At 37.3% G+C, this 23,105-nt stretch overlaps 1 protein-coding gene across 2 annotated transcripts in view; it reads left to right on the plus strand.

Moving 5' to 3' along the window:
* The window catches only part of MMRN1 (multimerin 1), a 38,509-nt gene extending 15,763 nt beyond the window's left edge, over positions 1-22,746 (plus strand). The window contains exons 4-8 of one of the 2 annotated variants that reach the window (XM_015861332.3): positions 4,185-4,283; positions 6,925-7,098; positions 9,992-11,974; positions 18,394-18,540; positions 19,678-22,746. In XM_015861332.3, the coding sequence (XP_015716818.2) occupies positions 4,185-4,283; positions 6,925-7,098; positions 9,992-11,974; positions 18,394-18,540; positions 19,678-20,099 (2,825 nt within the window). In that variant the 3' untranslated portion in view covers positions 20,100-22,746. Of the gene's footprint in view, positions 1-4,184; positions 4,284-6,924; positions 7,099-9,991; positions 11,975-18,393; positions 18,545-19,677 lie in introns of both variants that reach the window. The other variant, XM_085545023.1, reaches the window with a different exon arrangement.
* The last annotated feature ends 359 nt before the right edge of the window (positions 22,747-23,105 follow it).

Below are 23,105 nucleotides of genomic sequence, written 5' to 3' on the forward strand. Positions count from 1 at the left end.
ATAAAAATGCAAACATTAGCAAAAATAGATTTTAAAATGCTTATTAAAGGGGTAGAGTACAGTTGATAAAATTGAAAAGACATCGAAAAAACATGGAAGCACTGACCAGGAAAAAAGCTATTAACTCAAATAGTAGTGGCATATGTGTAAATGAGAATAAAGGAATACATTGTCAAGTGTTAAAGGAGTGGGTTTGAAATTGCATCTCCTGGGTTCTATTCTCAAAGCTCTTCTGACTTGCTGAATGACTTAGGGAAGCCACTAATAATCTGCATATCCAAGCTTACTCATCTAGAAAATTGAGATGGCACTTGTCTCACAAGGGCTCTGGGATATTTAATTAATTAATGCTTTTAGAAGTGCTTAAAGAGATGGAGATGAAAGGTGTTGTATCAGAAGTGCTCCTTTTTCCCTGTTTCTGGAACTCTTCTTCCCATGAGGAGCAGACCACTAGCATAGGCCCTGCCTGTATTATTCAGTTCCCATGAAAGGGCATCAGCTAATGAACTTGAACAACTGGGAGCCCTATAGCTTTGTCTTCATGCACTCTGTTTCTTCAGAGACAGGGATAGAGACACTGTGAAATCAGACAGTGACCCGTCAGAGTTCTTGAGACCTGTACTTGGCCCCTCTGCACTCGATCTGGTAACAACACGACCATCTAATGAAGGATTTCTGTGCTGAGGCAATATAATTATCTGTCTGACAGTCTAGGTAGAAGAAAAACTTGTCTGCATGTGATAGCTGCTCCTAGACTTTGGCAAACTCTATTTTGTAGTCAGTTTGAGACTGGCTGGTTTCAGGTGCTTTACAGGTAATGAAGTAGTGAGTGATACAGGAGAACTTCTGGAAAGGTGTTTACATCACTGTTTCCAACTCCACCTCCCATGTAACAAGAACATGTAACTGAAGTGAACAAGACATGTATCTTAGTTCACCACGGACAATGTACTTTTACAAGAACTACTTTTTAAAATAAATAATAAACAGGACATGATTTCTTTATTTTAAGTCTTGTGGAACAGCACAGCATGGACAAATCAACAAACAAAAGTGCCAGAAAGAAAGGCCTTGTCAGCTATGGGTTGCACAGTTTGTGACATATCATTATTACTAAGAACAGTTTTATTTCAACTTTTTATCCTCAAGCTGGGAATACTTTTCATCCTTAAGCTGGAGAAAACAACATGCATGTACCAATGTTTTGGGGTGGGAGGGAAATCCCAGTTCATTCATGGGTGTTACAGTTTATGAACATTGTATTATGTATCAGCTTTGCTGTGGGGTGAGGTAATACAATGTGCAGTAATGCATTTCCACCTAACCTAGCTTTGGCTTAAATCAGGGGGCTTGTTCTTGAAATGGCTGACAACACTGTAGCCCTTGTTAGAACTGAATTCTCTTGCTTGGTAGCGATGTCATTTCTCCAGCAGATGGCTGTAAAATGTTCTGCACACGAGCAAATGTTGTTCTCAGCATGGGGTGAGCTGAAGACAAAAGGTAGCGATTCATCTTCAAGCTCAGGAGTGCCCAGACAGGGAATGTGAAGAAACTACATAATTCCCCAGAGGGGTTTCCCTTAAGTCACTCCTGACTAATCAAAAATATATTGAGAGGTAAAAATCCAATTTTCATATTTTTAATATCCCCTGAATTCATTTTGCACACTGTGTTTAAAAATACATGTGATAATAAATTATACATCTGGGCTGATACATTCAATGTTAGGAGCCTCGTGTCAGCTTCCTGTATGCTTTAGCTTACACTGGGAACTTGTGAAAACCGTGAAGCTCCTCGAGGAACTCCTCATCACTCAGCCTTCTGAAATGCTGTCTCTTTTGTGTGTGTGTGTGTTTGTTTTGTTTTCTTTTTTATTAGTTTTGCTTTCTTATTATAAATTACATCTATATGAGGATCAGGAAGTCTATATTCTGTTTTTTATTTTGTCATTTTTGCTATAGCCGAGTGTAGCATTTTGCATTTCAAGTGATTTGATAGGTATTTCTAACTTAAGGATACGTGTGTTGGTGTTTCAGTCTGGTGCTTCTGTCTCATCTGCTGCTTTTTGGCATCTGGGATGGGGATCTCAGCTGTGGGAACAATGAACACAAAAGGCTTCTCACTGTATGTTCTGTCAGAGTCGTTCCTTTGGAAAACGGCTGAGCCATTGGAGAAGAATGATGTGAAAGGAGCTATACTGCCAGTGACAGTTCTGAGTTTGTTTAGCAAATGACATTCCTGAATCTAAGGCTGTCTGACCAACATATTTTCTAGACGATGATGAAATTTCATAGCTGTACAATATGAGATATTCTCTCTGCATCTTATTGTTCAGTTGTGTGTGTGTGAATCACTGGTTATAGTCCTTGCCATGGTTTGAAGCAGTACAATGTGTGGTGGTTTGTTCCATTGCCGGTTTCCTCCAGCAGGGTGATATCTGTGTCCTGGGTTTTACAGGGATTAAGTTATCTGAGCAGTTCAAAGCATTAGTAAGCAAGCATGCAGCAATAAATATATACCCTTGATGCTCCTAAAGCAAATAAAACTAACTGTAAGGGCTTGAGTATTCTGCAATGTATAGCTGTGAGTGATGCACTTGATTTAATAGGTAGGATAGAAGATAAGATGGATAATATAAAAAATCAGGTGTCTGTTTCAGTAACAGTGGTGGTGAATATATTTAGAACAACAGAAGGATCAGTAAATGCAAGAATAAAAGGACATCGATCAGTTGGTCTTTATCATGGTCAAGTAATTGACTCCCTTGTCATAGATTATATCATCACGTCAGCAACTGGTAACTGATGTGTAATGAATTAAGCAAAACGGAAGGAGTTAACTCCTGTCAATAGCCATGCCACAGGAAGATAACAGAAGCTATTGAAATTGTAGCTGAGGGTTTTGTGTTTTTTATCAGACAATTTCAGTAGATTCTATGAGATTTTCAGTCCATATTGTAATTTGCTTTGAGTCCCTGTTCTAATCATTACTTTCTCCCTTTATTTACAACCTCAAGCACCTTATCCTTTTGTATAATTTATATTGATCCTTGTGCACACTGCCAAGAGGCTGATGGGACATAGAGAACTTTCTAATTCAGCATATTGTTCTATTTCCTTGGAAACTCACATTATGGCCAGGCTAGGTTTTAATGTTTGAACAGGAGGATAATATCACCATACCCAGCTTCTTCTGCTTGGATCATAAAATAGTTGGAAATCATATTTGTGGCATTCCTTAGATGTGCTCCAACTGGAACAACAGCCACTTCAAAATGCTTTTTGAACAAGCGTATGAAAATTGGTATGAATTTACACAAGGAAGTTTACAAGCTACTATGTACATTTCATTATTTTTTCCGCTTAACTGAAAGGAATGTGACACTTAATCTTAATAGCTCGAGAAGTAAGTAATGAAAATGGAAATCTCATTTTAGTTCTTAGTTCTATCAGTTATTGCTCACATTTTTGGGGTGAAGGCAGTTAGCTTTCCGAGACCTCAGTTTCCCCAGCTGTTATACTGAAAAAATAACATTAGTCCAACTTTTTACAAAGTGCTCTTGGATCTTTGAATTGACATGTAAAATAAGAATAGAAAATCTCATCTGCCATGACCAGAGTAAATATTAATGAACTCACAGCCTTCCTGAACTTCAACATACGTACCTGTTGCACATCTCACGTTACATTTTTTAGAGTCTGAAATTTTATTGCATTTTGAAATAATTTTCATTTTTTAGGTGCTGCAGCATCATCATATTTATTGAGAAGCATCTAAGTTTTGAAGATTTGTGTAATCTGCCAAAAAACCAAACCAAACCAAACAAACAAACAAAAAACCATTAATTATTGCTGACTTTTATTTTTTTTTTTGTACTGTCTTTGCATTTGTTTTATATTGACGTAAAGTCTTTCTCTAGAATTTTTAGCTCTGGATACTTCCATGTTCTGTTCATTCTAGTTTTGACCTTTTAGTACTAACACCAGCTCTCACAAATCTTAGGAAGCCATTTATGAATCTATTCACTATATTCATCTAAGATGTGGTCCTGCACTCTGTTCTAAAGCAATTATTTCTGGTTTTGGTAAATTTGGTATACGACATAGAAAGTATTTGCAATCAATTGCTCATTTATTCATGTTTAGCATTTCACTTGCTTCCTCTCCTTTTTGTCCATCTCTTAGCTGAAGAACATCAGTCACTTCTGCACAGCACTCAGGCTGAAAGCAGCAGAACTGTCAATGAGAAGGCACCAGGAGCTTCACAGGAACCTAGTGGGCCAGGTCAGCTGTTACAGCTAATTTCATCTTTAGGCCAATCATCATTCTCTAGTAACATTATCAAGAAGAAGGTGTTTAATAAAAAATATGAAGGCACTAGCAGCTTAGCATGGCTAAGCTAAGAAGTTTATTAAATTTGTTCTATTAGAATATTTAAAATGCTGCATTACTAAGTTAAATGAATTAGCAGAAAAACAAATAGTAAGTATAGTAGTATAAACCAGCACTGAATTGTAGAAGAAAATGTAGTGATGTACAGTGTTTTCATCAGGCATGTGATTGGCTTTTATACTAAAACATTCAGAGGAACCATATAGTAAGATTTGTTATCAGGTCTGTGCACTCCAATTGCCAGTATATTACCCTGATTTTGGGATAGTCATGCATTCTCTGTGAACAGTGTGTCAGAATGCAGACTGCCACATGGCTTTATGGAGACAGATCATTTGGGTTTATGGCTATATATGTGCTTTGCTTCAAATAATAATAAAGAGAAAAATCACAAAGCATAGGCAGGAGAAGGGAAGACTGAATATAGCACAGAGATGAGGAAAAGTAGTTTCAAATGGGAGGTAGAAAGGGGAAGATTCTTGCACTTGGTGATATTATGTGAACAACCAACTTTTCCAATGCTGGAAGGAGGAAGATGCTGTCTAGTAAGGTAGCCAGGATTCATACGAAGAAATGAGCCTGGTCAGTGAAGTGTTAAGTAGATCCACTTCTTTTAGTAATAATCCTAATCTAAAAATAATTCTTAAACTGAATTTTCAGAGCTCCATGTAAATTTATTTTCAGTGATTTTAAAATCAGAGTGGATCTATTTGGGATTGGTTCTGGTTGCCAGCCCTGCAAACAAAACCTGGGTCCAGGATTATCTGTCTGCCCTGGTCTGTCATTCCATCGGCTGCTGCCAGGCCAAATTGTGTTTCCAGCTGCTGCAGTGTTGTTGTGCCATTTATAAACCACATTTCCAGGTTCACTTATGCAGCTCAACTACTCCCTTCAGCAGGAACCAAGAGAAATGTAACTGCAGAAACTGTTGCACCCTACAGATTAATTATCATTCCATGATCAGTTTTGGTGGCTGTAGATGTGCCTGTAAAGTTCTCAGTTCACTTCCCCTCAGTAACAATTCAACCAGGAGCAGAAGTATACAGACCTATCTGTCTGCCCATGTCAGAGAGTAGCGTTATGACAAGGTATTCAAAGATCTGCCAATGGCTTATCTCCATGATCATGCTGAGGACACGGCAGACTCAACTGCTTAGGTAAGATGTAATCACAGGTTTATGTCTAAGTAGACACAGAGGGGAAAGGAAACAGCTGGATAGGCTAACCTCCTAACCTAAAACAGTCTTACTTACCAGGGTGACCTATTAGGAGTTGTACAATCAGTGTGCCTCTACAGGAGAGCATTCCTGTAAATGTTGGCACAGTTCATCTGCACTGACTTGGTGCACTTAGTGAATTCTCTGAGTTTTCCCAAATGGGTTTTTACATACCAGAATTTTAAAGAATCAAAGTCTAGTAAGAAGAATATGCTTTTTTATGTGTAACTTGTTTTTTGTTTTTTTTCCCCTTGTTGTAGCTTTTAGGCCTCTGTGCCTACAGATTGTATTTGACACTAAGCATGTGTCTGTGATTTCTGATTTATGACTGTTTGCTGCCATGGGAAAAGACAGTGATCCCTTAATGAAAAGAGGCATAAGATCAATACCAGTACTGTAAATTTACACTAATAAGTATTTGTATGTATTGTTAAAGAACCTCTCACATAGCAATTTATTAAGTCATAGCATAGTTTTAATCACATACTGTAGTATATTATGTGTATAAGGTTGACTGTTTAAACTGAATTGTTGAAGGATAGGAAAAAATTTGTAGCTTTGCTTACAGGAATTATAGCATTTAATTTTCTCAGCGTCTTCTGAAAATCACAGACTAAGTCTCATTCCTGTCATCTGTTAAACTCAAGTGGATAATTGGAGTCACATGGAGTCTGAGCCTGCAAGACCAAGGCTTTCTTTACTGCTAGCTGCCTTAAAAGCATCCAGATAGGCTCTTTTGCACCTGAAAAGACTGCAAACATCTTAAAATAAACTTGACTATATGGGCTGGATGTCTATTTTTTTAATGACAGATAAATGATTGTTCTGAAGTCATTTATCTCTTTGCTGCTTTTCTATCTCTATTTTGAACTCATATCTGAAAAGATGATATATTCCTTCACATAGAAGACGTGCAAAATCATGATGTTGTAAACGATAAGTAAAAATCAATGCTTTTGTGATTATGTTAAATGAGAAAGACTAAATGAGAGTTATCAGAAAACCTTGTGGGATGTTAGGTGTTGGAAAAATGGCTTTACACTGATTAAAATATGCAAACCATTCCAAGTACTATTCTAGATTCATAAATACTTTATAATGGATACAGATGCCTTAGCAATTAGCTGCTGCTGTGCTGCTGAGTGTCACTAATACATGATACATGACAAAAATCAAGATAATTCATTCAAAGTAATAATTCAGAAACTTTTTGCTGCATTCTTGACTAATGCCTTTGAAGTCAATTACATTTGTTTCCACCCCACAGTTCTGTAATTCTTCTTTTTTTTTCCTTCTTACTTTGTTTTCCTACCCAGCACTTACACAAAAAATGAATGAGAATATTAGCAGCCAGGAAATGAAATTGACTTTTCTACAAAAGAAGGTTGACAACGTTGCTGCTGCCATGAATGATTTGAGCAAGATGCTGTCTTCTCTGGAAGGCAAAATCAATGAAGATAAGGGTACAGACTTCCAATCTTTTCTAAAAGGTAAGAAAAATAAATTAATGTAATCACTCATCCAGTTAAAGGTGCCAGGGAAAGAAGTTGTAAAGACATTTATGGGCTCTCCTACCCTATTGTTCAGCATTTGGAAAGAATGCTATTTTCTTTTTGCTTTAGCTCACAACAGGGGGATTTTTTTAGTTAAACATTTGTTGTTATGGTGTCTTTTGTAGTGACCAAAAAACAAGTTATTGGGTACTATATCATCTATGTGGTAACTTCAGCTGCTTTCAAGACATATTTATTTACTTTGAATTTCTGCAAACAGTTGTTATTATTATGTTTTATTTACCTGATAGCTGCTGAGGGAGGTAGTATTTGCTCTTATACTAAGTACAAGTAATGTTCTTTAACGTGTCATTCACATACGCAAGGGAAATATATAAGGAATTCTGTAGTTGTATCTATAACATGTCATCTTCCAGAATAATTTACCTTTATGACAATATGGGGCTAACTTGGATAAACTTCTGTACTCATGAGTTGAAAATCAAGTAAGAAATTATCCTTTTTCTTTTGGGTAAATGAGAATGACGTGGCCAAGGATTAGAAGATTGAGCAGATCTTTTTCAGCATAAGTATGCACCCTTTTCTTGTGAATTCCACAGTAAGAACTGTTTGTTATCCAACTAAAAATGATGCTTAAGGAACAGTTTGGGATTTAAGCTTTCTTTTCCTTGATGTGCAGCCCTTTTCTTATTTTTAAGGAATGTTTCTCAAAGTGATTGTTCATGTTCCAGAATCCAGAGGACTGTCTATTGTTTTAAAATACCATGAAGCACCAGGAATTTTTTTATGTAGAGTTAAAACCAAATGACAAAATAGGTGATTTTGCATCTCCCTCGAAATTACCAGTTGTTGTTCCATTGTGTGCATTTTCAGTTCTCATCTGTCTCCTGAGTTGCTCATGCCAAATGCTAGATGGCTCCCTTGTACCCTGGATCGCATTTATCCCATCTTTCAGTGACCTGCTTTCACCTCTCCACATATTGCTAGACGGCATTCTTGACCCTTGGGCATACGTTTAATTTGTCTTCGAATATTTTCCATTTCCTTTCTGCTTTCTCTTCATTGTTTTTTGTACTCTGCTCATTCTAGTTGTCATTTTGATACTATTCCAAGAGGTCTTTTGCTCCTGCTTATCCATTCCCTATTTATATCTACACTGATGGTCTAAGTCCTAATTAAAATGCACAGTACAAACCCCATTATTTTCCTAATTGTCTTCAAATACGTTTCAGGTCTCAGGTCTTTATTGTTTATATTTACCATGCTCTATTTAATACCTTCTTCAATGAGATGTCCAATTGCTCGCTTTTTTTTTTTTTTTTTTAATTTATATTTTCAATCTATGTCCCAATCAAGCAGCTCTAGTGAAAACACTGCTTTTATCATGTACGATCCAGTATAGGTTATTCTTGGCTTGTATGTAGGTGTAGGGTAACTGTTAAGTCACAGCCTTGAGCACCTGCTGAAGGGGAAGGTGTGGATGGCTAGCCCAGGAAGCACAGATGCAAGCAATTCACCTGTATCTTCCATCTGACCTGAAGGAGTGGTCCCTGGATCCATTCCTCTCTGGGCTCATTTAAGAGCTAGCCTCAGAAGGCAGAATGTCTACTGGATGAAGGCTCTTTCCTAAGAAGGACCGCTCTATAGCTAGAGATTCTATCACTGGTCAAGTGAGCCAACTTTTTCCTATATACAGTTATTGATAATTTTCATGATGCTTTGCCTGGTATTACAAAGAACACATCAGAAGCAGTTTTGCTGCTTCTTAGGACGTACAGTGGTTAAACAGCAGGAACAAGTAGAGCAGAGGAGAAAGAGAAAGTTTTGTATTCCTGTTGGCTCATGTATACAATGTCAAAGGACAACTGTGCAGTTTCTGCCCAGCAAGTATGTCTGTCATACTACAAGTAGGCAGAATGCACTAAAATAACAGAAGCTGACTAGAGTTTTCAAGCTTCTCTCTAGCATGGAGATGCACAACACAGGTGTGTCAGGGTGTTGGTAAAATATTTTCTTAGAAGCTAGCTTGAAGAAGGCACTTGAGTTTTTTCCCTACTGCTATCCTGAAGCAGCATGCTCTCAAAGTATGGCTAAGTCTGCAGTTGCTTTGTGTTAGTCAGATTTTTACCTTCTTCCCTTATCTTTTCATTTTCTTCCCATGATCTCCACTTCCTTTCTCACATGTGTTATTTACTGTATCAGTTATTTTGTTCTTCACTGATGTCTTATATCCTCCTCTCAACTGCCAGTACATCTTCATTCTTGAGTATCTTACTGGTTTTCCTTCATTAAAGTTCCCTGACAAAGCTCTGTGTATGTGAGTACACATTCATGCATCTATGTGTCTGTCAAGTCATTTACTTGCTGTTACGGTACAATTACTCCCCTAGGCATCAGATGTGTTTACAGTCCATTTTACCTGACATAATGACAACTGAGGCTCACATATAGTTCATGTAAAGTAACTATTATCAGTTACTTTAGCTTGTTTCCAGCTGAAAGCTCACACATAATTCAAATGGATTTCCTAAATAGGGGAAGTACTATATTTCTGTATCAACAGGACAAACCATTTCTGAACAAAACCACATTTATGTGGACTATCTCTTGCATGCCTGGAGCCCAGAGATTCACTGGCACTTGTTGCCATTGTGTTTCATGGTTTGATTTCCTGATATTTTTACTGCTCTTGAGAAGAACATATTTTCAAGTAAGTTTTCAGAGACAAAGCAAGAAAGTCCAGGTTATAGAAGTAATTAAGTTAATACAGGAAAGTAACAGAAAAGCTTCTGTCCTTATTGGTACTGTTGCTGACAATATTGTTTTGATTATTTCCATATTTCTCTTTTTTTTTTTTTTTTTCCCGAAGGTCTCAAATCTAGGAGTATTAATATGTTAGTCAAAGACATTGTCGGAGAACAGTTAGAAGTATTTAGAAGAGAAATGCTAGAGAATATGGCTCAGATTTTCAAGACTATGTCTAGTTTGTCAAATGATCTTGAAAAGACAAGAGAATTAGCGAAGCACCTAAATGAAACCCAAGAAAAATTTTCTCTAGACAAAGACATAAGGTCAACAAATCTTGACATTTTGGAGCTGAAGAGTCATATGGTGCAGATGAAAGAGGAAATTACCCTTATTTGTGACAAGCCTATAAAAGCTTTACAGAAAAGGCAGAAATCCCTGGAAGACAACTTGGAGCATCAACAGTCAAGAAATGTCATTTATTATGAATCTTTAAATAGGACCCTTAATGAAATTAGAGATGCTAATGAACAACTATTATCGACTGAAGAGTCTTCAAGACAAAAAATTCCTTCAACAGATGAAGTCATAGAGTACAATATTACAGAGTACATGTTTACTCTGCGTGAGAAGGTAAAAAGACAGGACCTGATAGTACTACAGATCTATGATGACTTAAGAGTTCAGGACCACAAAATCAGTAACCTGAGTCTTGCACTGGAAATTCAGAGAGGTTCTGTTCTGGGAGTCTGTGATGACATGTTGTCAGAGAGCAGAAAGGATTTCCAAATGCAGCTGTCAGAAACCCAAGAAAATGTGGTTGCCCTAAACAGAAGTGTTTTTGATTTGGTCCTTTCATTGGACAGTAAGATGGACAAAATGAATGAGCAAATTAATGATTTGTCCTATGATATGGAGATCCTGCAACCCTTTATTGAACAAGGTCCACCTTTTAGTTTGACTTCTGAGTATGAACAACAAATCCAATCTGAAGCGATCAATGAGAAGCTTGAAAACCTCACAGCTGTTGTTGATGGAATGAGTTCTACCATTAAGGAACTCTCAAAAACTCAGGAAGGACTTAAAAACAAATCTCAGGCTTATCAGGAGCTCTTGGAGAGTCAAATGAATGAATGCTCTAAGGAAATAGAAGATGGATTAAACAAGACCGTGATAATAATAAACAATGCTATTGATTCTATTCAAGATAATTATGTACAGAAAGATATGTTACATGTTCTGAAAAATGAGACTGAGGTCTGCTGTGGCAGGGCTGAGAAGCTGGACAGCCTGTTGGCTTTTTTTTCCCAATTCCAACAGTTGAATGAATCCATCTGGACATTGCTTATTAGCAAACAGAAGCATGAATTCACTTCACAAGTAATTCCGTCACTTCCTGATATCCCACATGTAGAGTCTGACAAAACTATCCTTCACAATTTTAGAAGAATTAACTATATTTTAAATGAAACATCATCAAAAGTGGACAATCAACAACAAGATATCACTCACCTTGAGGAAAAGCTACTTGACTCTCTGGAGGCATCAAAGGACCTTGAGGTTCGTCTCCTGGTTGTGGAGTCAAAAATTTCCAAGTTTTTGGCAAACAACTATGCTTCACAGAAAAAAAACAAGGCTGCTTTGACAGAGAAAGAGCAAACAGCCTCGCTTCAGCTCCAGACACTGAATTCCAGGATCAAGGCCCTGGAAGCAAAGTCGATCCGTTTCTCAAACAGCATTCCACTTCTGAACAAGACTGCTCATGAGGCCTGGGGGCTGTGTCAAGATGCCAACAGCAGAATCCAGAAAGTGAATGCAAGTATACCTGTATTAATTAAACTTGCTCAGCCAGATATTCCTCTGCTGCACAGAGGACTCCAAGAGCTCATTGAGTCTGTGCTTGAGATAAAAGCAGGAACTATCCTGACAAATCTAACGCAGCATGTTGACATGTCGGTGGCAAGTGCAATGAACAACGCTACCAAACTTCAGAAGCAAGTGAAACCAACTACGAAGAAGCCAGCTCCAGTGAAAAAAGGAGCAGCAAATGTCACCCTGAGTCTGTCAAGTCGAAGTCAGCGAAACACAGACAATGCCATAGATTCAGGTAATATGTCTTAGCCTATGCAAAATTTGGCCCTTTTGCAACTGTCTTAAGCAATTGATGTGACAAACTGAGTAAAAAAGCATTCATAACAGAGGTGGCATAAAAACTTGATTTAAGATGATTAAAGACTTAAAAGAATGCCATGAAAAGTGTCTCAGAGGAATCTGAGGTTGCTCTATTCTTTTGCCTGCAAGATTTATTTTTCTTTTGAGGAGACTTTGTATGAAGTCATCCAGAAGTTCCATATAATTTTATCTTACTAATTTTGTATTTGATCTATTTAAGTTATGTGTATGCATATACTCAGATGAAAACCTGACCTTTCAAACTTAACTGACTATTTAGATGAATTCTAAACTACAAGACTTCATGCCTGCATATCAATCAGCAATTTCTGTAGAAATGTGTATTCTGGGAGAGAAATCTGGAGTTGCATCAATGCTTTGCAGCATTAGTAGGGATGAAAAGTATTAAAATTCTTAAGCAAGTCAATACAACAAATGATTGCAAGAAGACTTTTGCCAACTCCTTCAGAACTTATAGCTGTAACTACACTAATAATCTTAATAATAATGTCCTTGTAGAATCAAGAGTCAGCATATAAAGTAGGTTTGACTCTTGAGTGTGGTTGGATTTCAAATGTTTAAATTCAAACATGATCATAAGAAATTAATTCTAATGGATGATTTCATAAAAACTACATTGAGTTATGCCTTTTGGCATCACTGCTGAGATAAACTTTTTTTATGGAAATATCTTTTCTGGAAAAGTACAAAAAATGAAGAATGGTTAAGTGACTAGGAATACTTAGAGGAGACTCATTCCAATTAAAATAAGCAAGATAGACCAAATATGGGCAAGTGTCCAGATAAATTTTAGCACCCAGACCTAAATCTTTTCTATACAGCATTCTTAAAGTTAAGAACATCTCTAAAACTCTATTTGGTCCCTGTTCTAAGCAGACATAAGGGTTCTGTAGATGTAGGGAGAGCTGCCACTATTGTTATTGTGCAAGCTTGCCCTCCATCCTTCCCTTTTTCCACTTGCACTAGGAACAGCCATTTCAGTATTCAGTGGAAGGATGCTTGTTAACACCTCAATCCCATGAGTACCTTCACTTCTGCTGAAATCCTTCCACACTGAAGGAATTAACTCCTTGGTTATCTTTTCAGTTAGGGAAGGCACAATGAAAAATGCACATGCAACAAAATAATTTGATTATTTTGACTTTGGAAACAGCAATTATCTTTCTGTTATATATATTTCTTTTTTGTTGGTTTCTGCTGCAGCACAGAATGGAAATATAAAACTCTTGAACTCAGTTAAAACAGGGAGAATAAAACCTGACATCTTTGAATCCTCCTGAGTCTTTTACATTGTTGGAAACTGTCACTAGTGTGACCTGCCTGAAGCACAGCAAGTTGCCGCCTACTCTATTCTTTATTGCATGTTATTGAATTAATGACTTTCCTATTTATTATTTACCTCAAGATGAATTTTACCAAAGAGCTTATGTTGATTATGTTCTCACTTTTACAGAAAGTGCAGATCTTTGCAGATACAGTAAAACCCTATTTATTAAACAAGGTCTTTATAATGTAGAGATTATGCAGTTTTCCAGTAGTAATTAGCATTTGTACTCAGTTAGGTTTTTTGCTTAGCAAAGTCCTACGTTATGTTCATGAAAGTTTAAGAAGTAAGACTGTTATCTTAGTTGACAAGTATTCATTTTCTACATTGATAGATTTTACTTCTCTAGGAAAGGTTTTTCTCTCCTAAGTTTCAGGAGACCATCCAGAAGTATGTGCTGACTGTACTCAAATTTCTATAAGGAACCTTAAAGTTAAGTAGCTTATCACAGAACATGTTACCTGTTAGAACATCTTTCTAATTCACAGAGATTGAGATCGTATTATATAAACAGTGCAAATGTGAATTATAATTCTCATTGATTCCAGCATGTTCAATATTTGATCCTACTTGAACAGATGGCAGTTTTTCATTGACATTACTGAGTTCAGAATGTGGCCCTGAGGTAACGTTTTCCACAGCAGACATTTAAAATTAAGGAGAAACAATGTGAATTTGCATTATTGTATGTAGGTACATGCAGTTTTGGAGACTTGTCATGTTGTGTATTGAATAAAAGAAAAACTTTCATCAGCAGTAAGCTGGTATATGTACACGAAGAATGAAAAATTCACTCTTTACCTGATAATAAATGTCTGACTGGGTTAATAAAAAAGGAATGTCTTAAGACAGCTTAAAATAGCTAACATAAGGGTGATGCATTCCTCTAAAGAAAAAATACCCAGGAAAATCTTCATTGTTTTGATCATGAATTGCAATTAGTCTTACCTTCCAAACACTGTTCTACTACAGAAAGGCATGTTGCAGAACAAGTGCAACATATTTCAGTTCCTACTTGTTCATTGCTTGTTAGTTCTTTCTGTTCTCTAGGGGAGAACATTCATTGAGAACATTCATTTTTCCTATTTCTGACCCTTCCATCTTAGTACTTTCACATAGGTGTGACTGAAATCAATGCTCTTAGTACCCTGGAGAATGAAGTACCAAAGGAGTTTAAGACTATGGTCTCAGCAGTAGCCACTTTTTATTTCCAGTCTTGCTTCTGACGTAAGCTTAGCAAAGCAAGGCAACCTGCTGTAGTGAAACAATGGATTATATCTTTCATTTGGCTATATTTTGTTTTAGAAATTGCATGCTGGAACTGAAGGAAAAGTCAAAGTCTGTAGTTGAATATATGGAAAATGTTTCCTATTTTTTGTCAGATTTTAGCTTTGCATGATTTCTGACTCCTAAAAGAAATGCAGGCTTCCCTTTCACTTATATCCTTTCACTTATATCCTTCAATTAATTTATCCTATTGAATTATTTTGCTTTGGCTAGTCCTAGTTTCTGTGAGCAACTTGCCTCACTCTGCTTGTCACCTCTCTAACAGATGCCCTAGGCCTGCTGTTACCCCTAGCTCCATTGGGCAGCTTTTCATAGGTAGCCTTGGCACACCTTGTATCTAGGCTAATTAGGATGCTCAGTGTTTTTATCACTGTCAAACTGAGAGTGCTAAGCTAGCCATGGTTATTAATTGTGGACTGACAGCTGGTCAGACCCTGTGCAGCCAGTGTGCTCTGGTGGATTTCTAGTCTCTCTCTTCCAGTCTCTCAGGGCTTCCAGTGACATGATTGTGGAAACACTGGAAAGTCACTTCCTTTTCAGACATTTTCAGATTGAGCCCCCGGCATCACATTTTTGTATAAGGCAGACATTAAATTGTTAAATAAAAAAACCAAACAAAAATACAGTGGAGAAGAGTAGCATCAACCAGAAATTATAGCAAAAGCATACTGTCCATAGCAAACTTGTAATATACATGAAAATTGCACAGATTGATTGCTCATTGGCCTCCTATTCTAAAAATTCTAATTGGCTCGAGGCTTCTTCACAGCTTATTTAGCTTCTAGAATCTGGAGTGTATGTCTCAGGTGTTGTTAAGCAGTGCTGTTGCATGAAGGATAAGTTACTACAGGTGAAACAACGTCAGAATTCAGTTTAACTCCAAGGTTAAAATCAGGTAAAATTGTCCCTCTGTGGGCTGGTGAAACACTGTTCTCGATCTTATTATAATTCCTTTTTGTGTGGTCTTTTTTCTGCTTCTTGGATATATCAGGCTTGCTCGGTGCTACCCCTTTCATTATGTTGGTCCATGATGTCGGAAGCTGATGTTGGTGGTATGGCAGTAGAGGCTGAACCTTCCCGTCAGTGTCCCATTACATGTTGTTGCTGTGTGGTGGATGACAGCAGAGGGGCAGTCTGACAGAATGGTGTCTTACCTGGAAGGGTGGATGAAGCAAAGGTGTGTCATTGAATTCCTCTGAGTGGAAAAAAGTGGCACCCGTTGACATTCGTTGACTCTTGCCGAGTGTTTCTGAAGAACAAACAGTGGATGTGAGCACAGTGAGATGGTGGATGGTGTGTTTCAGCACTGATTTAGATTTTTATGAGAATGGCATGCAGGCATGCTTATATATAGCAAAAATGCGTAACTAGTGATGGTGACTGTGGTGAAATATAGTGTTTTGCAGGTAAGAATTTATTCCATCAAAGGGTGTTAATATGCTCTTTTATCTGTTGTAGTTTCCATGGAAATAAATAAAAGGCATTACTTTCAGACTTGACCTATGCATGTTTTGTTTATAATTCACAGATGCCAAATAACAGACAGACAGGCTGCTGTGTATTTTTTGAGTGTGATAGCGAAATCAGCTGTTTTCCTTCCTATCCTGCTTTATTTTCATACAGCATCCAAGCTGCTGAGGATGCTTGGTAAATATGACTGAAAAAAAAATAAGTTTGATTATGTCAAACAGCAAAACTGTTATCTGGGAAGAAAAACATAATTTCCTCTTGTCCGGTTGCCTGTACTGTGACCCCAGTCATGGCAGACCTATATTGCTTGATTGCAGCGTGGATGTTATTTTTTTTTTGTGAGAAGAATAACTGCTGTGTATTTATTTTGTATGCTCTGCTAATTCAGGTGGCGCTGTAGAGAGTGATTTAGCTTTCTGCTCACTGAACTACAATTTCTCATGGAAACTGGTTGCTGTAATTGCTTTCTCTGGATGAGAACCTAAAGATAACTATAGACATTACTGAAATACCACTGTGTGAAGATGTAATTTCATACTTTTCTGAAAAGATTTTTGAGTTCCCATCCACTAATCTGGGTTTATAGCAGGACTAAGTAGAGTTAGAGCACTTTTGAGAGCTCTGGTGGTAGTTTCTGTCAAAGAAAAAATCATTTTATAAAGCACGTGACTTTTACTTGACAAAAGCAGAGGAAAAGAAAAACATATGTCTTGGATGTTTCATATTCTGATGTTTTCATGGAAATTTTTAGTATTTAATATACTCGGAGTGTGGTTCCTCCAAACTGCTCTGACAAAGAATTATATGTTAGCACTCAGTAATTACTGCATGATAGCTCAGAAGCACTGGAGTTATGTATTTCTCAGTATTGACAGGAGATGATTTGGTGAGCTTGTACATATGTAAAGGAAAGCCATCTTCAGTGTGAGTGCGCTGCAAGATCACCTGTTTGGTGTAATTTGCATTGCTTGTCCTACAAAACTTCTGCAGCAATGTTGGTAGATACCTAGAAATGGAACTGAGATTATTTATGGATAAAGGACAAGAACCTGAAGTAATCTAGATAGTAGTTATTACCTTCCATCTCCATGAGCAGGTGATTCTGACACATTAGGGTGAATAGTATTGTGGACCAGACAGTACATTGTCAACACCAGAAATACAAAACTTGTGTTTTGGTCTGCCTGAATGCAAATTGACTGCTCTACAAGAGCAGCATTCTGTGCTTGCACTAGTGAAACCAAACCAAAGCACAGATCTCTATGAAGCAACAGGAAAGTAATTCTTTCCTTTTTCTCATCAAAAGAAGGAAATAAAATGGGTATGTCAGCACTGCCTCTTCCAAGTTTTCCTGTTTGTGCAGCACTGTCAACTCCAAGCCACTCAGAACATTTTCACTCTTAGCAAAGATTAATTAGCTTGTCCAGCCTATTTCTTAAATCACATGATCATAATCTACCAGATTTTCATTTGTGTCTTTGCTTCTGTGTCAGAGAGTAAGAGTAGAACACAGTAAGAGAGGAAGAGGGCTGAAACTGTTGTATGGTGGTCACCACAAAAAGTCAGCTGCCTCTGTGAGCTGCTGGCGCTGGATGCTCTGTGGTTTCTGTGTCGGGAGGGGTGGATTCTCAGCATCCCCACATCCTTATGGGAATGAGTATCTTCCAAATTAAATCTGTCCTGAGGACGACCTGTAGGTGCGCCCCGCCCTAGATTGCTATAGAAAGGCTCATGCTGGGAACAGCAGAAGGAGCATTTTTCTAAAGCTTGGCAATAACCTGGTTTTAAGTATTTATTCTGGTGAGGAATGTCAGTAGAAAGGGAGGAAAGAAATGAGCAAAGACTGCTGTTTCTTGACAGAAGTGTCCTGAACTATACAATCACAGCTGTTCAGATATTCCAACTTTTTAATGATTCTTTTGTGTTTCAAGTCAAAGATTTGTAATAAATTTCATCTTACTACTTGTACCCAAACACTTGAGACAAGAACTACTCAGATTTTCTAGGTGTTTCTGAATAATTTGGAGACTAGCTGAGGATATGTTATGTTCAAGCAAAGAAGCAGGCTGCTCGAGAGGATCTGAGATTGGCTTTCACACAAAACCTTTTGAGAAATGCTACTGGCTTTCTGAATTGCTCAAGAGGCCTCCCAGAATATTGAAAACTGTGGGCAATGTCACTATAGTGATTGTTTTGATATGTGCATACCATTGCAACTTGAAGTTTTTGGTTTTCCTCCCTCTCTATCACAGGGCAGTATTCAGCTTGTGTCAGCTCCCCATGCCAGAATGGAGGAACATGTATCAATGACAGACAGAGTTTTGTTTGTGCTTGTCGCCACCCCTTTGGAGGAGTCAATTGCAGTATGAAGCTGGTGAACGATGATACCTCGAGTGTCGGCAAGTAAAGAATTGAGTAGCACATTATGCTAGCAGTATTGGCCTTTGCCCCAAGGTCTAATTAGAGCACATTTGCTGGTTGAAGGTCTCACGTTTCACTTTAATGAGTACCAAGTCAGGTAGTAGTGTCTTGTGTTTTGGTGCTGAAGTCATCACAATCCCTGTGGGTAACTCACAATCTCATTCTTTAATATGACCAGCCAGTGGGATTAAATTGGGCTGGCACTAGTTATAATAGCTGGAAAACTCCCTGGTGACTACAGTAGGCTGCTGAGGGATGGTGCTATAGCTGGGGCGGGGGGGAAGTGAAATCACATCACTTGGAAATACTAGCTTTAGCACTGCAAGAAATGCCCTATAAATAGCACTAGCTACCATAATATATGAGATTACAGCCTCAAGAAGTCCTTCTAGGCATACCTCTGATTTTCACTAGCAAACCATACAGCCTTTTAAAATGTTTCAAAGGAAATTAGAAATTGTGCTTATTCAGCCCAGAAAACAAATAATTTGCATGCAAGCCACATGGAATGTGAATTTAATGCAGCTTTTTGCAGCTGTTTGGCTGATTCTCATTCATGACAACTTATGAATAGTGAATAAAACCACTTTTACAGTGGCATGGAATCATAGTGTGCATGCTCAGCTGGAAGAGAAAACATACATTTTTTACTACCTCATTTAACATCAGGAGTGCCAAATTTCTTCACAATTTGTCTAAGATTTGTGGGGAAAATTCTTGGCTTCAGCACACACAGATGAACAATGAAAAGGATCCTGGGGAAGGGAATAAATTGGGAGTAGGGAGAGGGAAAAAAAATACAAGGAAAAAATATACTAAGTTATCATTAAGAGAGCTCCTATGCAATCACAATGTTACCCTGCTGTTTTTAAAATTCTTCCTTATTTTGCTGCACCTAGCACTAATTGTGAATAAAGTTACTTTTTATACAATACAGAAGAATGCTGTGATTATATAGAAATATAAATTAGTCTTGAGCTACTAAGTTGTGTGATTTCAGGTATGATTTCTGGCTGATCCAAGTTGCCTTTCTGTAATTTAAAAGGAGGAATGGGGGGGGCGGAGGGGGGAAATACCAAGGGCATTGTTTGAAACTGTTCTTTATTCCTTTCCAGATTTTTCAAAAGGATCGTACAGATACGCACCTATGGTGGCCTTTTTTGCCTCTCACACATATGGGATGACGACTCCAGGACCCATCAGATTTAACAACCTGGATGTCAACTATGGAGCTTCATTTGCCCCAGCAACTGGAAAGTTCCATGTTCCATATCTTGGGGTGTATGTTTTTGAATATACCATTGAATCATTTAGTCCCCATGCCTCTGGCTATTTGGTTGTTGATGGAATAGACAAACTTAGTTTTCAGGCTGAAAATATTAGTAGTAACAAATACAATGACAGAGTAATTGCTGGAAATGCATTATTAGAATTAAATTATGGTCAAGAAGTCTGGCTCAGACTGGCAACTGGTTCTATACCAGCCAAGTACCCACCAGTCACTACATTTAGTGGTTACTTATTATATCGTACATAAATCACTCATAAATGTAAACATTCACCATCAAATGAAACACATGGCATATATATTTACATTTACTTTTAAATATTTCATTTCTTTCACAGCAATAAGTTTCTGAAAGTAACTAAAGCATTGGCATTGGCATTTGAAGTGTCTACTGGGCTGATTCTCCAAATTGCTTGTGCATGCTAAGAAGAGAGTCCATAGGTTGTGAGTTAGTATAGGAAAAATAAGTATCCTCCTTCTGTAAACATGAGTCAGAAGCACAGATCTAGTTAGGTCCTACATTTCCATTGGATAAACAGACAAGGAAGCTGAGAATCAGTTCTCAAGAATAATCAAAGCTTCTTTTGATTACTCCTTTACAATGTGATTGCACGCCAAAGGAGGTGGATAGATTTGAGGATTTGAATGATGGGATTGCTACTTAGCTCATTGTACCAAATGGTAGTCATGTATAGACTTTTTTTTCCAGCAAAAATAACATTTTTTTCCCCATTTTGCTTGATATTATCCACCAGATACCTTGATATATCAGCAATTAATTAATTCAAAATTTCATATAGAACCTACATGGTAAGAAATTTATTTTTTTGCATAGCAGAAAAAAAAATATCTGCATGTTTATGTGCTCAAATCAGAAACAAGGTGGACATTTTTAATGCTGAATATAATTAGTCATAGGAAGGACATTACAATGGATTTGCTGGAGACTTTCTCTTGCTTGAAGCATTTAAATCACAGCTGGATTCCCTTAGGTGGTGTCTTTCTGAGCAAGCGTTATTATAGGGGCATTATGTACACTTTTGGAGTGTAGTCTTAGGCCTATAGTACACAAGGTTAAATGAGATAACCATAGTTGTCTTTTCTAAGTTTGGACTCTATAAATCTCTGATTTTGTTTGTTTTTGCATTATATTCACTGACTACTAAGGCAGGATGAAATGAACTATGAACTTCAGTCTCCATGATCTCAACTCTTATTACCAAACCAATTAAAAAAGTATTTTCACTTTGTACTGTGACTGACTGTATAAAATTGTGTCACGTTGCCTATTTCCTCAAAGGGAAGCAGTTTGAACATAGCTGAATAAAAGTAAGACAACTGTTTTTTACATACTTATTCCAGAAAATGCTAACATATACAAACCAGGAAGGTATATGCTGGTAAAATTTTACAGTAAAGTGGAAGTTATTTCATGACGTTGAACATCAGATACTGTATTTCATCCTTTCTTTCTCTCTTTTGCATACAGAGTTCATTAAATAGTTTAACCTCTAAATGGTAGGCCCAGTCTTCATTCTTAATGCTAAGAGTATTAGTATTCCTCCTGTGCTGCTGCTGGAGCCCAGCCTCATGCTCAGGGTTCACCTTGCACTGAGATGCAGGGTTGCTTAATTTCTTGGGAAGGGAAGTTGTTCAAAGTGTCCTGTAACAGCAGATGTGATCAGAGTTTCCTTCCTCGTCTTCCTTCAAAACTAAGGCTTCTCTTAAATGCTGTAAAACACAAGGGAGAGCATAAAGTGGTCTCACCATCTGCTCTAATCTTGGGCTTATCCTGCTATGGAATAGGAATCCTGTTTGACCTAGGGAAATGCATACAGCCTACTGCAAGCCAAGCTGTCCCATTGCATTTTTTTTTTTCTTTTCTATTTTTTTTTTCTGAGCACAGTGATCTGAATGAAAGCCTCTTATCACTTCTTTGCTGCAACCAGCCAGTTGGTTACATGTCCAAGGCTCTTTTTCTGTTCTCAAAGACTTACTGTGAATACAAGGGAGATGAAAATGTTATATTAAAGCCCATTTTTCTGAAGCCTTAAATCCACTAATTACTTGTTAATGGATCTTGCAGCATATAAGTACTCAAAAATATCCTATGTTTCCCTAAATGATCTGAAATAAACTAAACCACTATACTAACTGCAAATTTTACTAACAGTTTGAAATATTTTTCTGTTGCTTGCATTTTTGTTTTGGATTTTTTTTTTTTTAAGTTCCTTCATTTTTGTGGCTGATGGATTCTTGATATACCATGAACCCTGAGTGAGTGTGCTACAGACATTTCTACTGTTGCATGCTGTATTTTTCTGTACACACTCGAAGTCCTTGATAGAACACTAACTCAGCCTACCGTATCACTGAATTTTATCAGACTTAATGACCACATGCTGCAATCCCCCCTTGTATGATTTTGTCATTTTTATGTGTTTAGTCTTCTTATTCCTGCTGTGGCTATGGCTAAATGGCGTGGAAATTGCTGTGCAGATGAAATTCAAATGACCCACCAGAGACTGCATGTCTATTTTAACTTGACTTTCTTTGCCCTTGCCACTAAATGGTATGAGCTTGCTCCTCTCCACTCTTTTTCCACCAATAACCAGAAACTTTCTGGGCCATTTCATTGCTTTTCCTTTCTCTTTAGTTGTCTTTTTTTAAATTTTTTTTTTAATTTTTTTTTTATTTTTTTATCCCTCATGAAACTCCTAATTCCTTAGTTCTGTTTAAAGCCACATCTGTAGATGCAACACAGGAAAATTCTTTCCTTAATTCAAAATGATACTGAAACTTATTCTCATTGTACTATTTAAAACATGGAAGAAATAGTCTTTTAAAAATACAATAAACATTATACTTTTTAATACAGTGCAATAATCCATTAAAATATTTCCTCGTGTGTATTAAAATTAAATGCACTTGTCTTTGTTTTTAAAAATTAATATTCTGCACCAGGAACATAGATTTGCATTGGCCACTGGGGCTTATTTGTGGGCTGGTGGCTCCATAACTTCTATGTTTGGAGTAATGAAGCACATAATATTGTAAAAATGACTGAGGATCAATAAAATGAGTCAACCTACCATTGTGTAGACAATGCTAAATCTATCAGTCCGAAAACTCTGGAGAACTTCATAGGAATCATAGAAAGGTGGTTCCTAAGGCATTTTGTCACTCTCCTGCTTTCATTTTCGCTGACTGATTTGCATTCCCTAATAACAACAGGCTGCAAATCTGGATGATCAT

This window comes from Coturnix japonica, chromosome 4, assembly GCF_054131305.1.
Source record: "Coturnix japonica strain WE chromosome 4, WE-NBRP24, whole genome shotgun sequence".
Classification (NCBI taxonomy): Eukaryota; Metazoa; Chordata; class Aves; order Galliformes; family Phasianidae; genus Coturnix; species Coturnix japonica.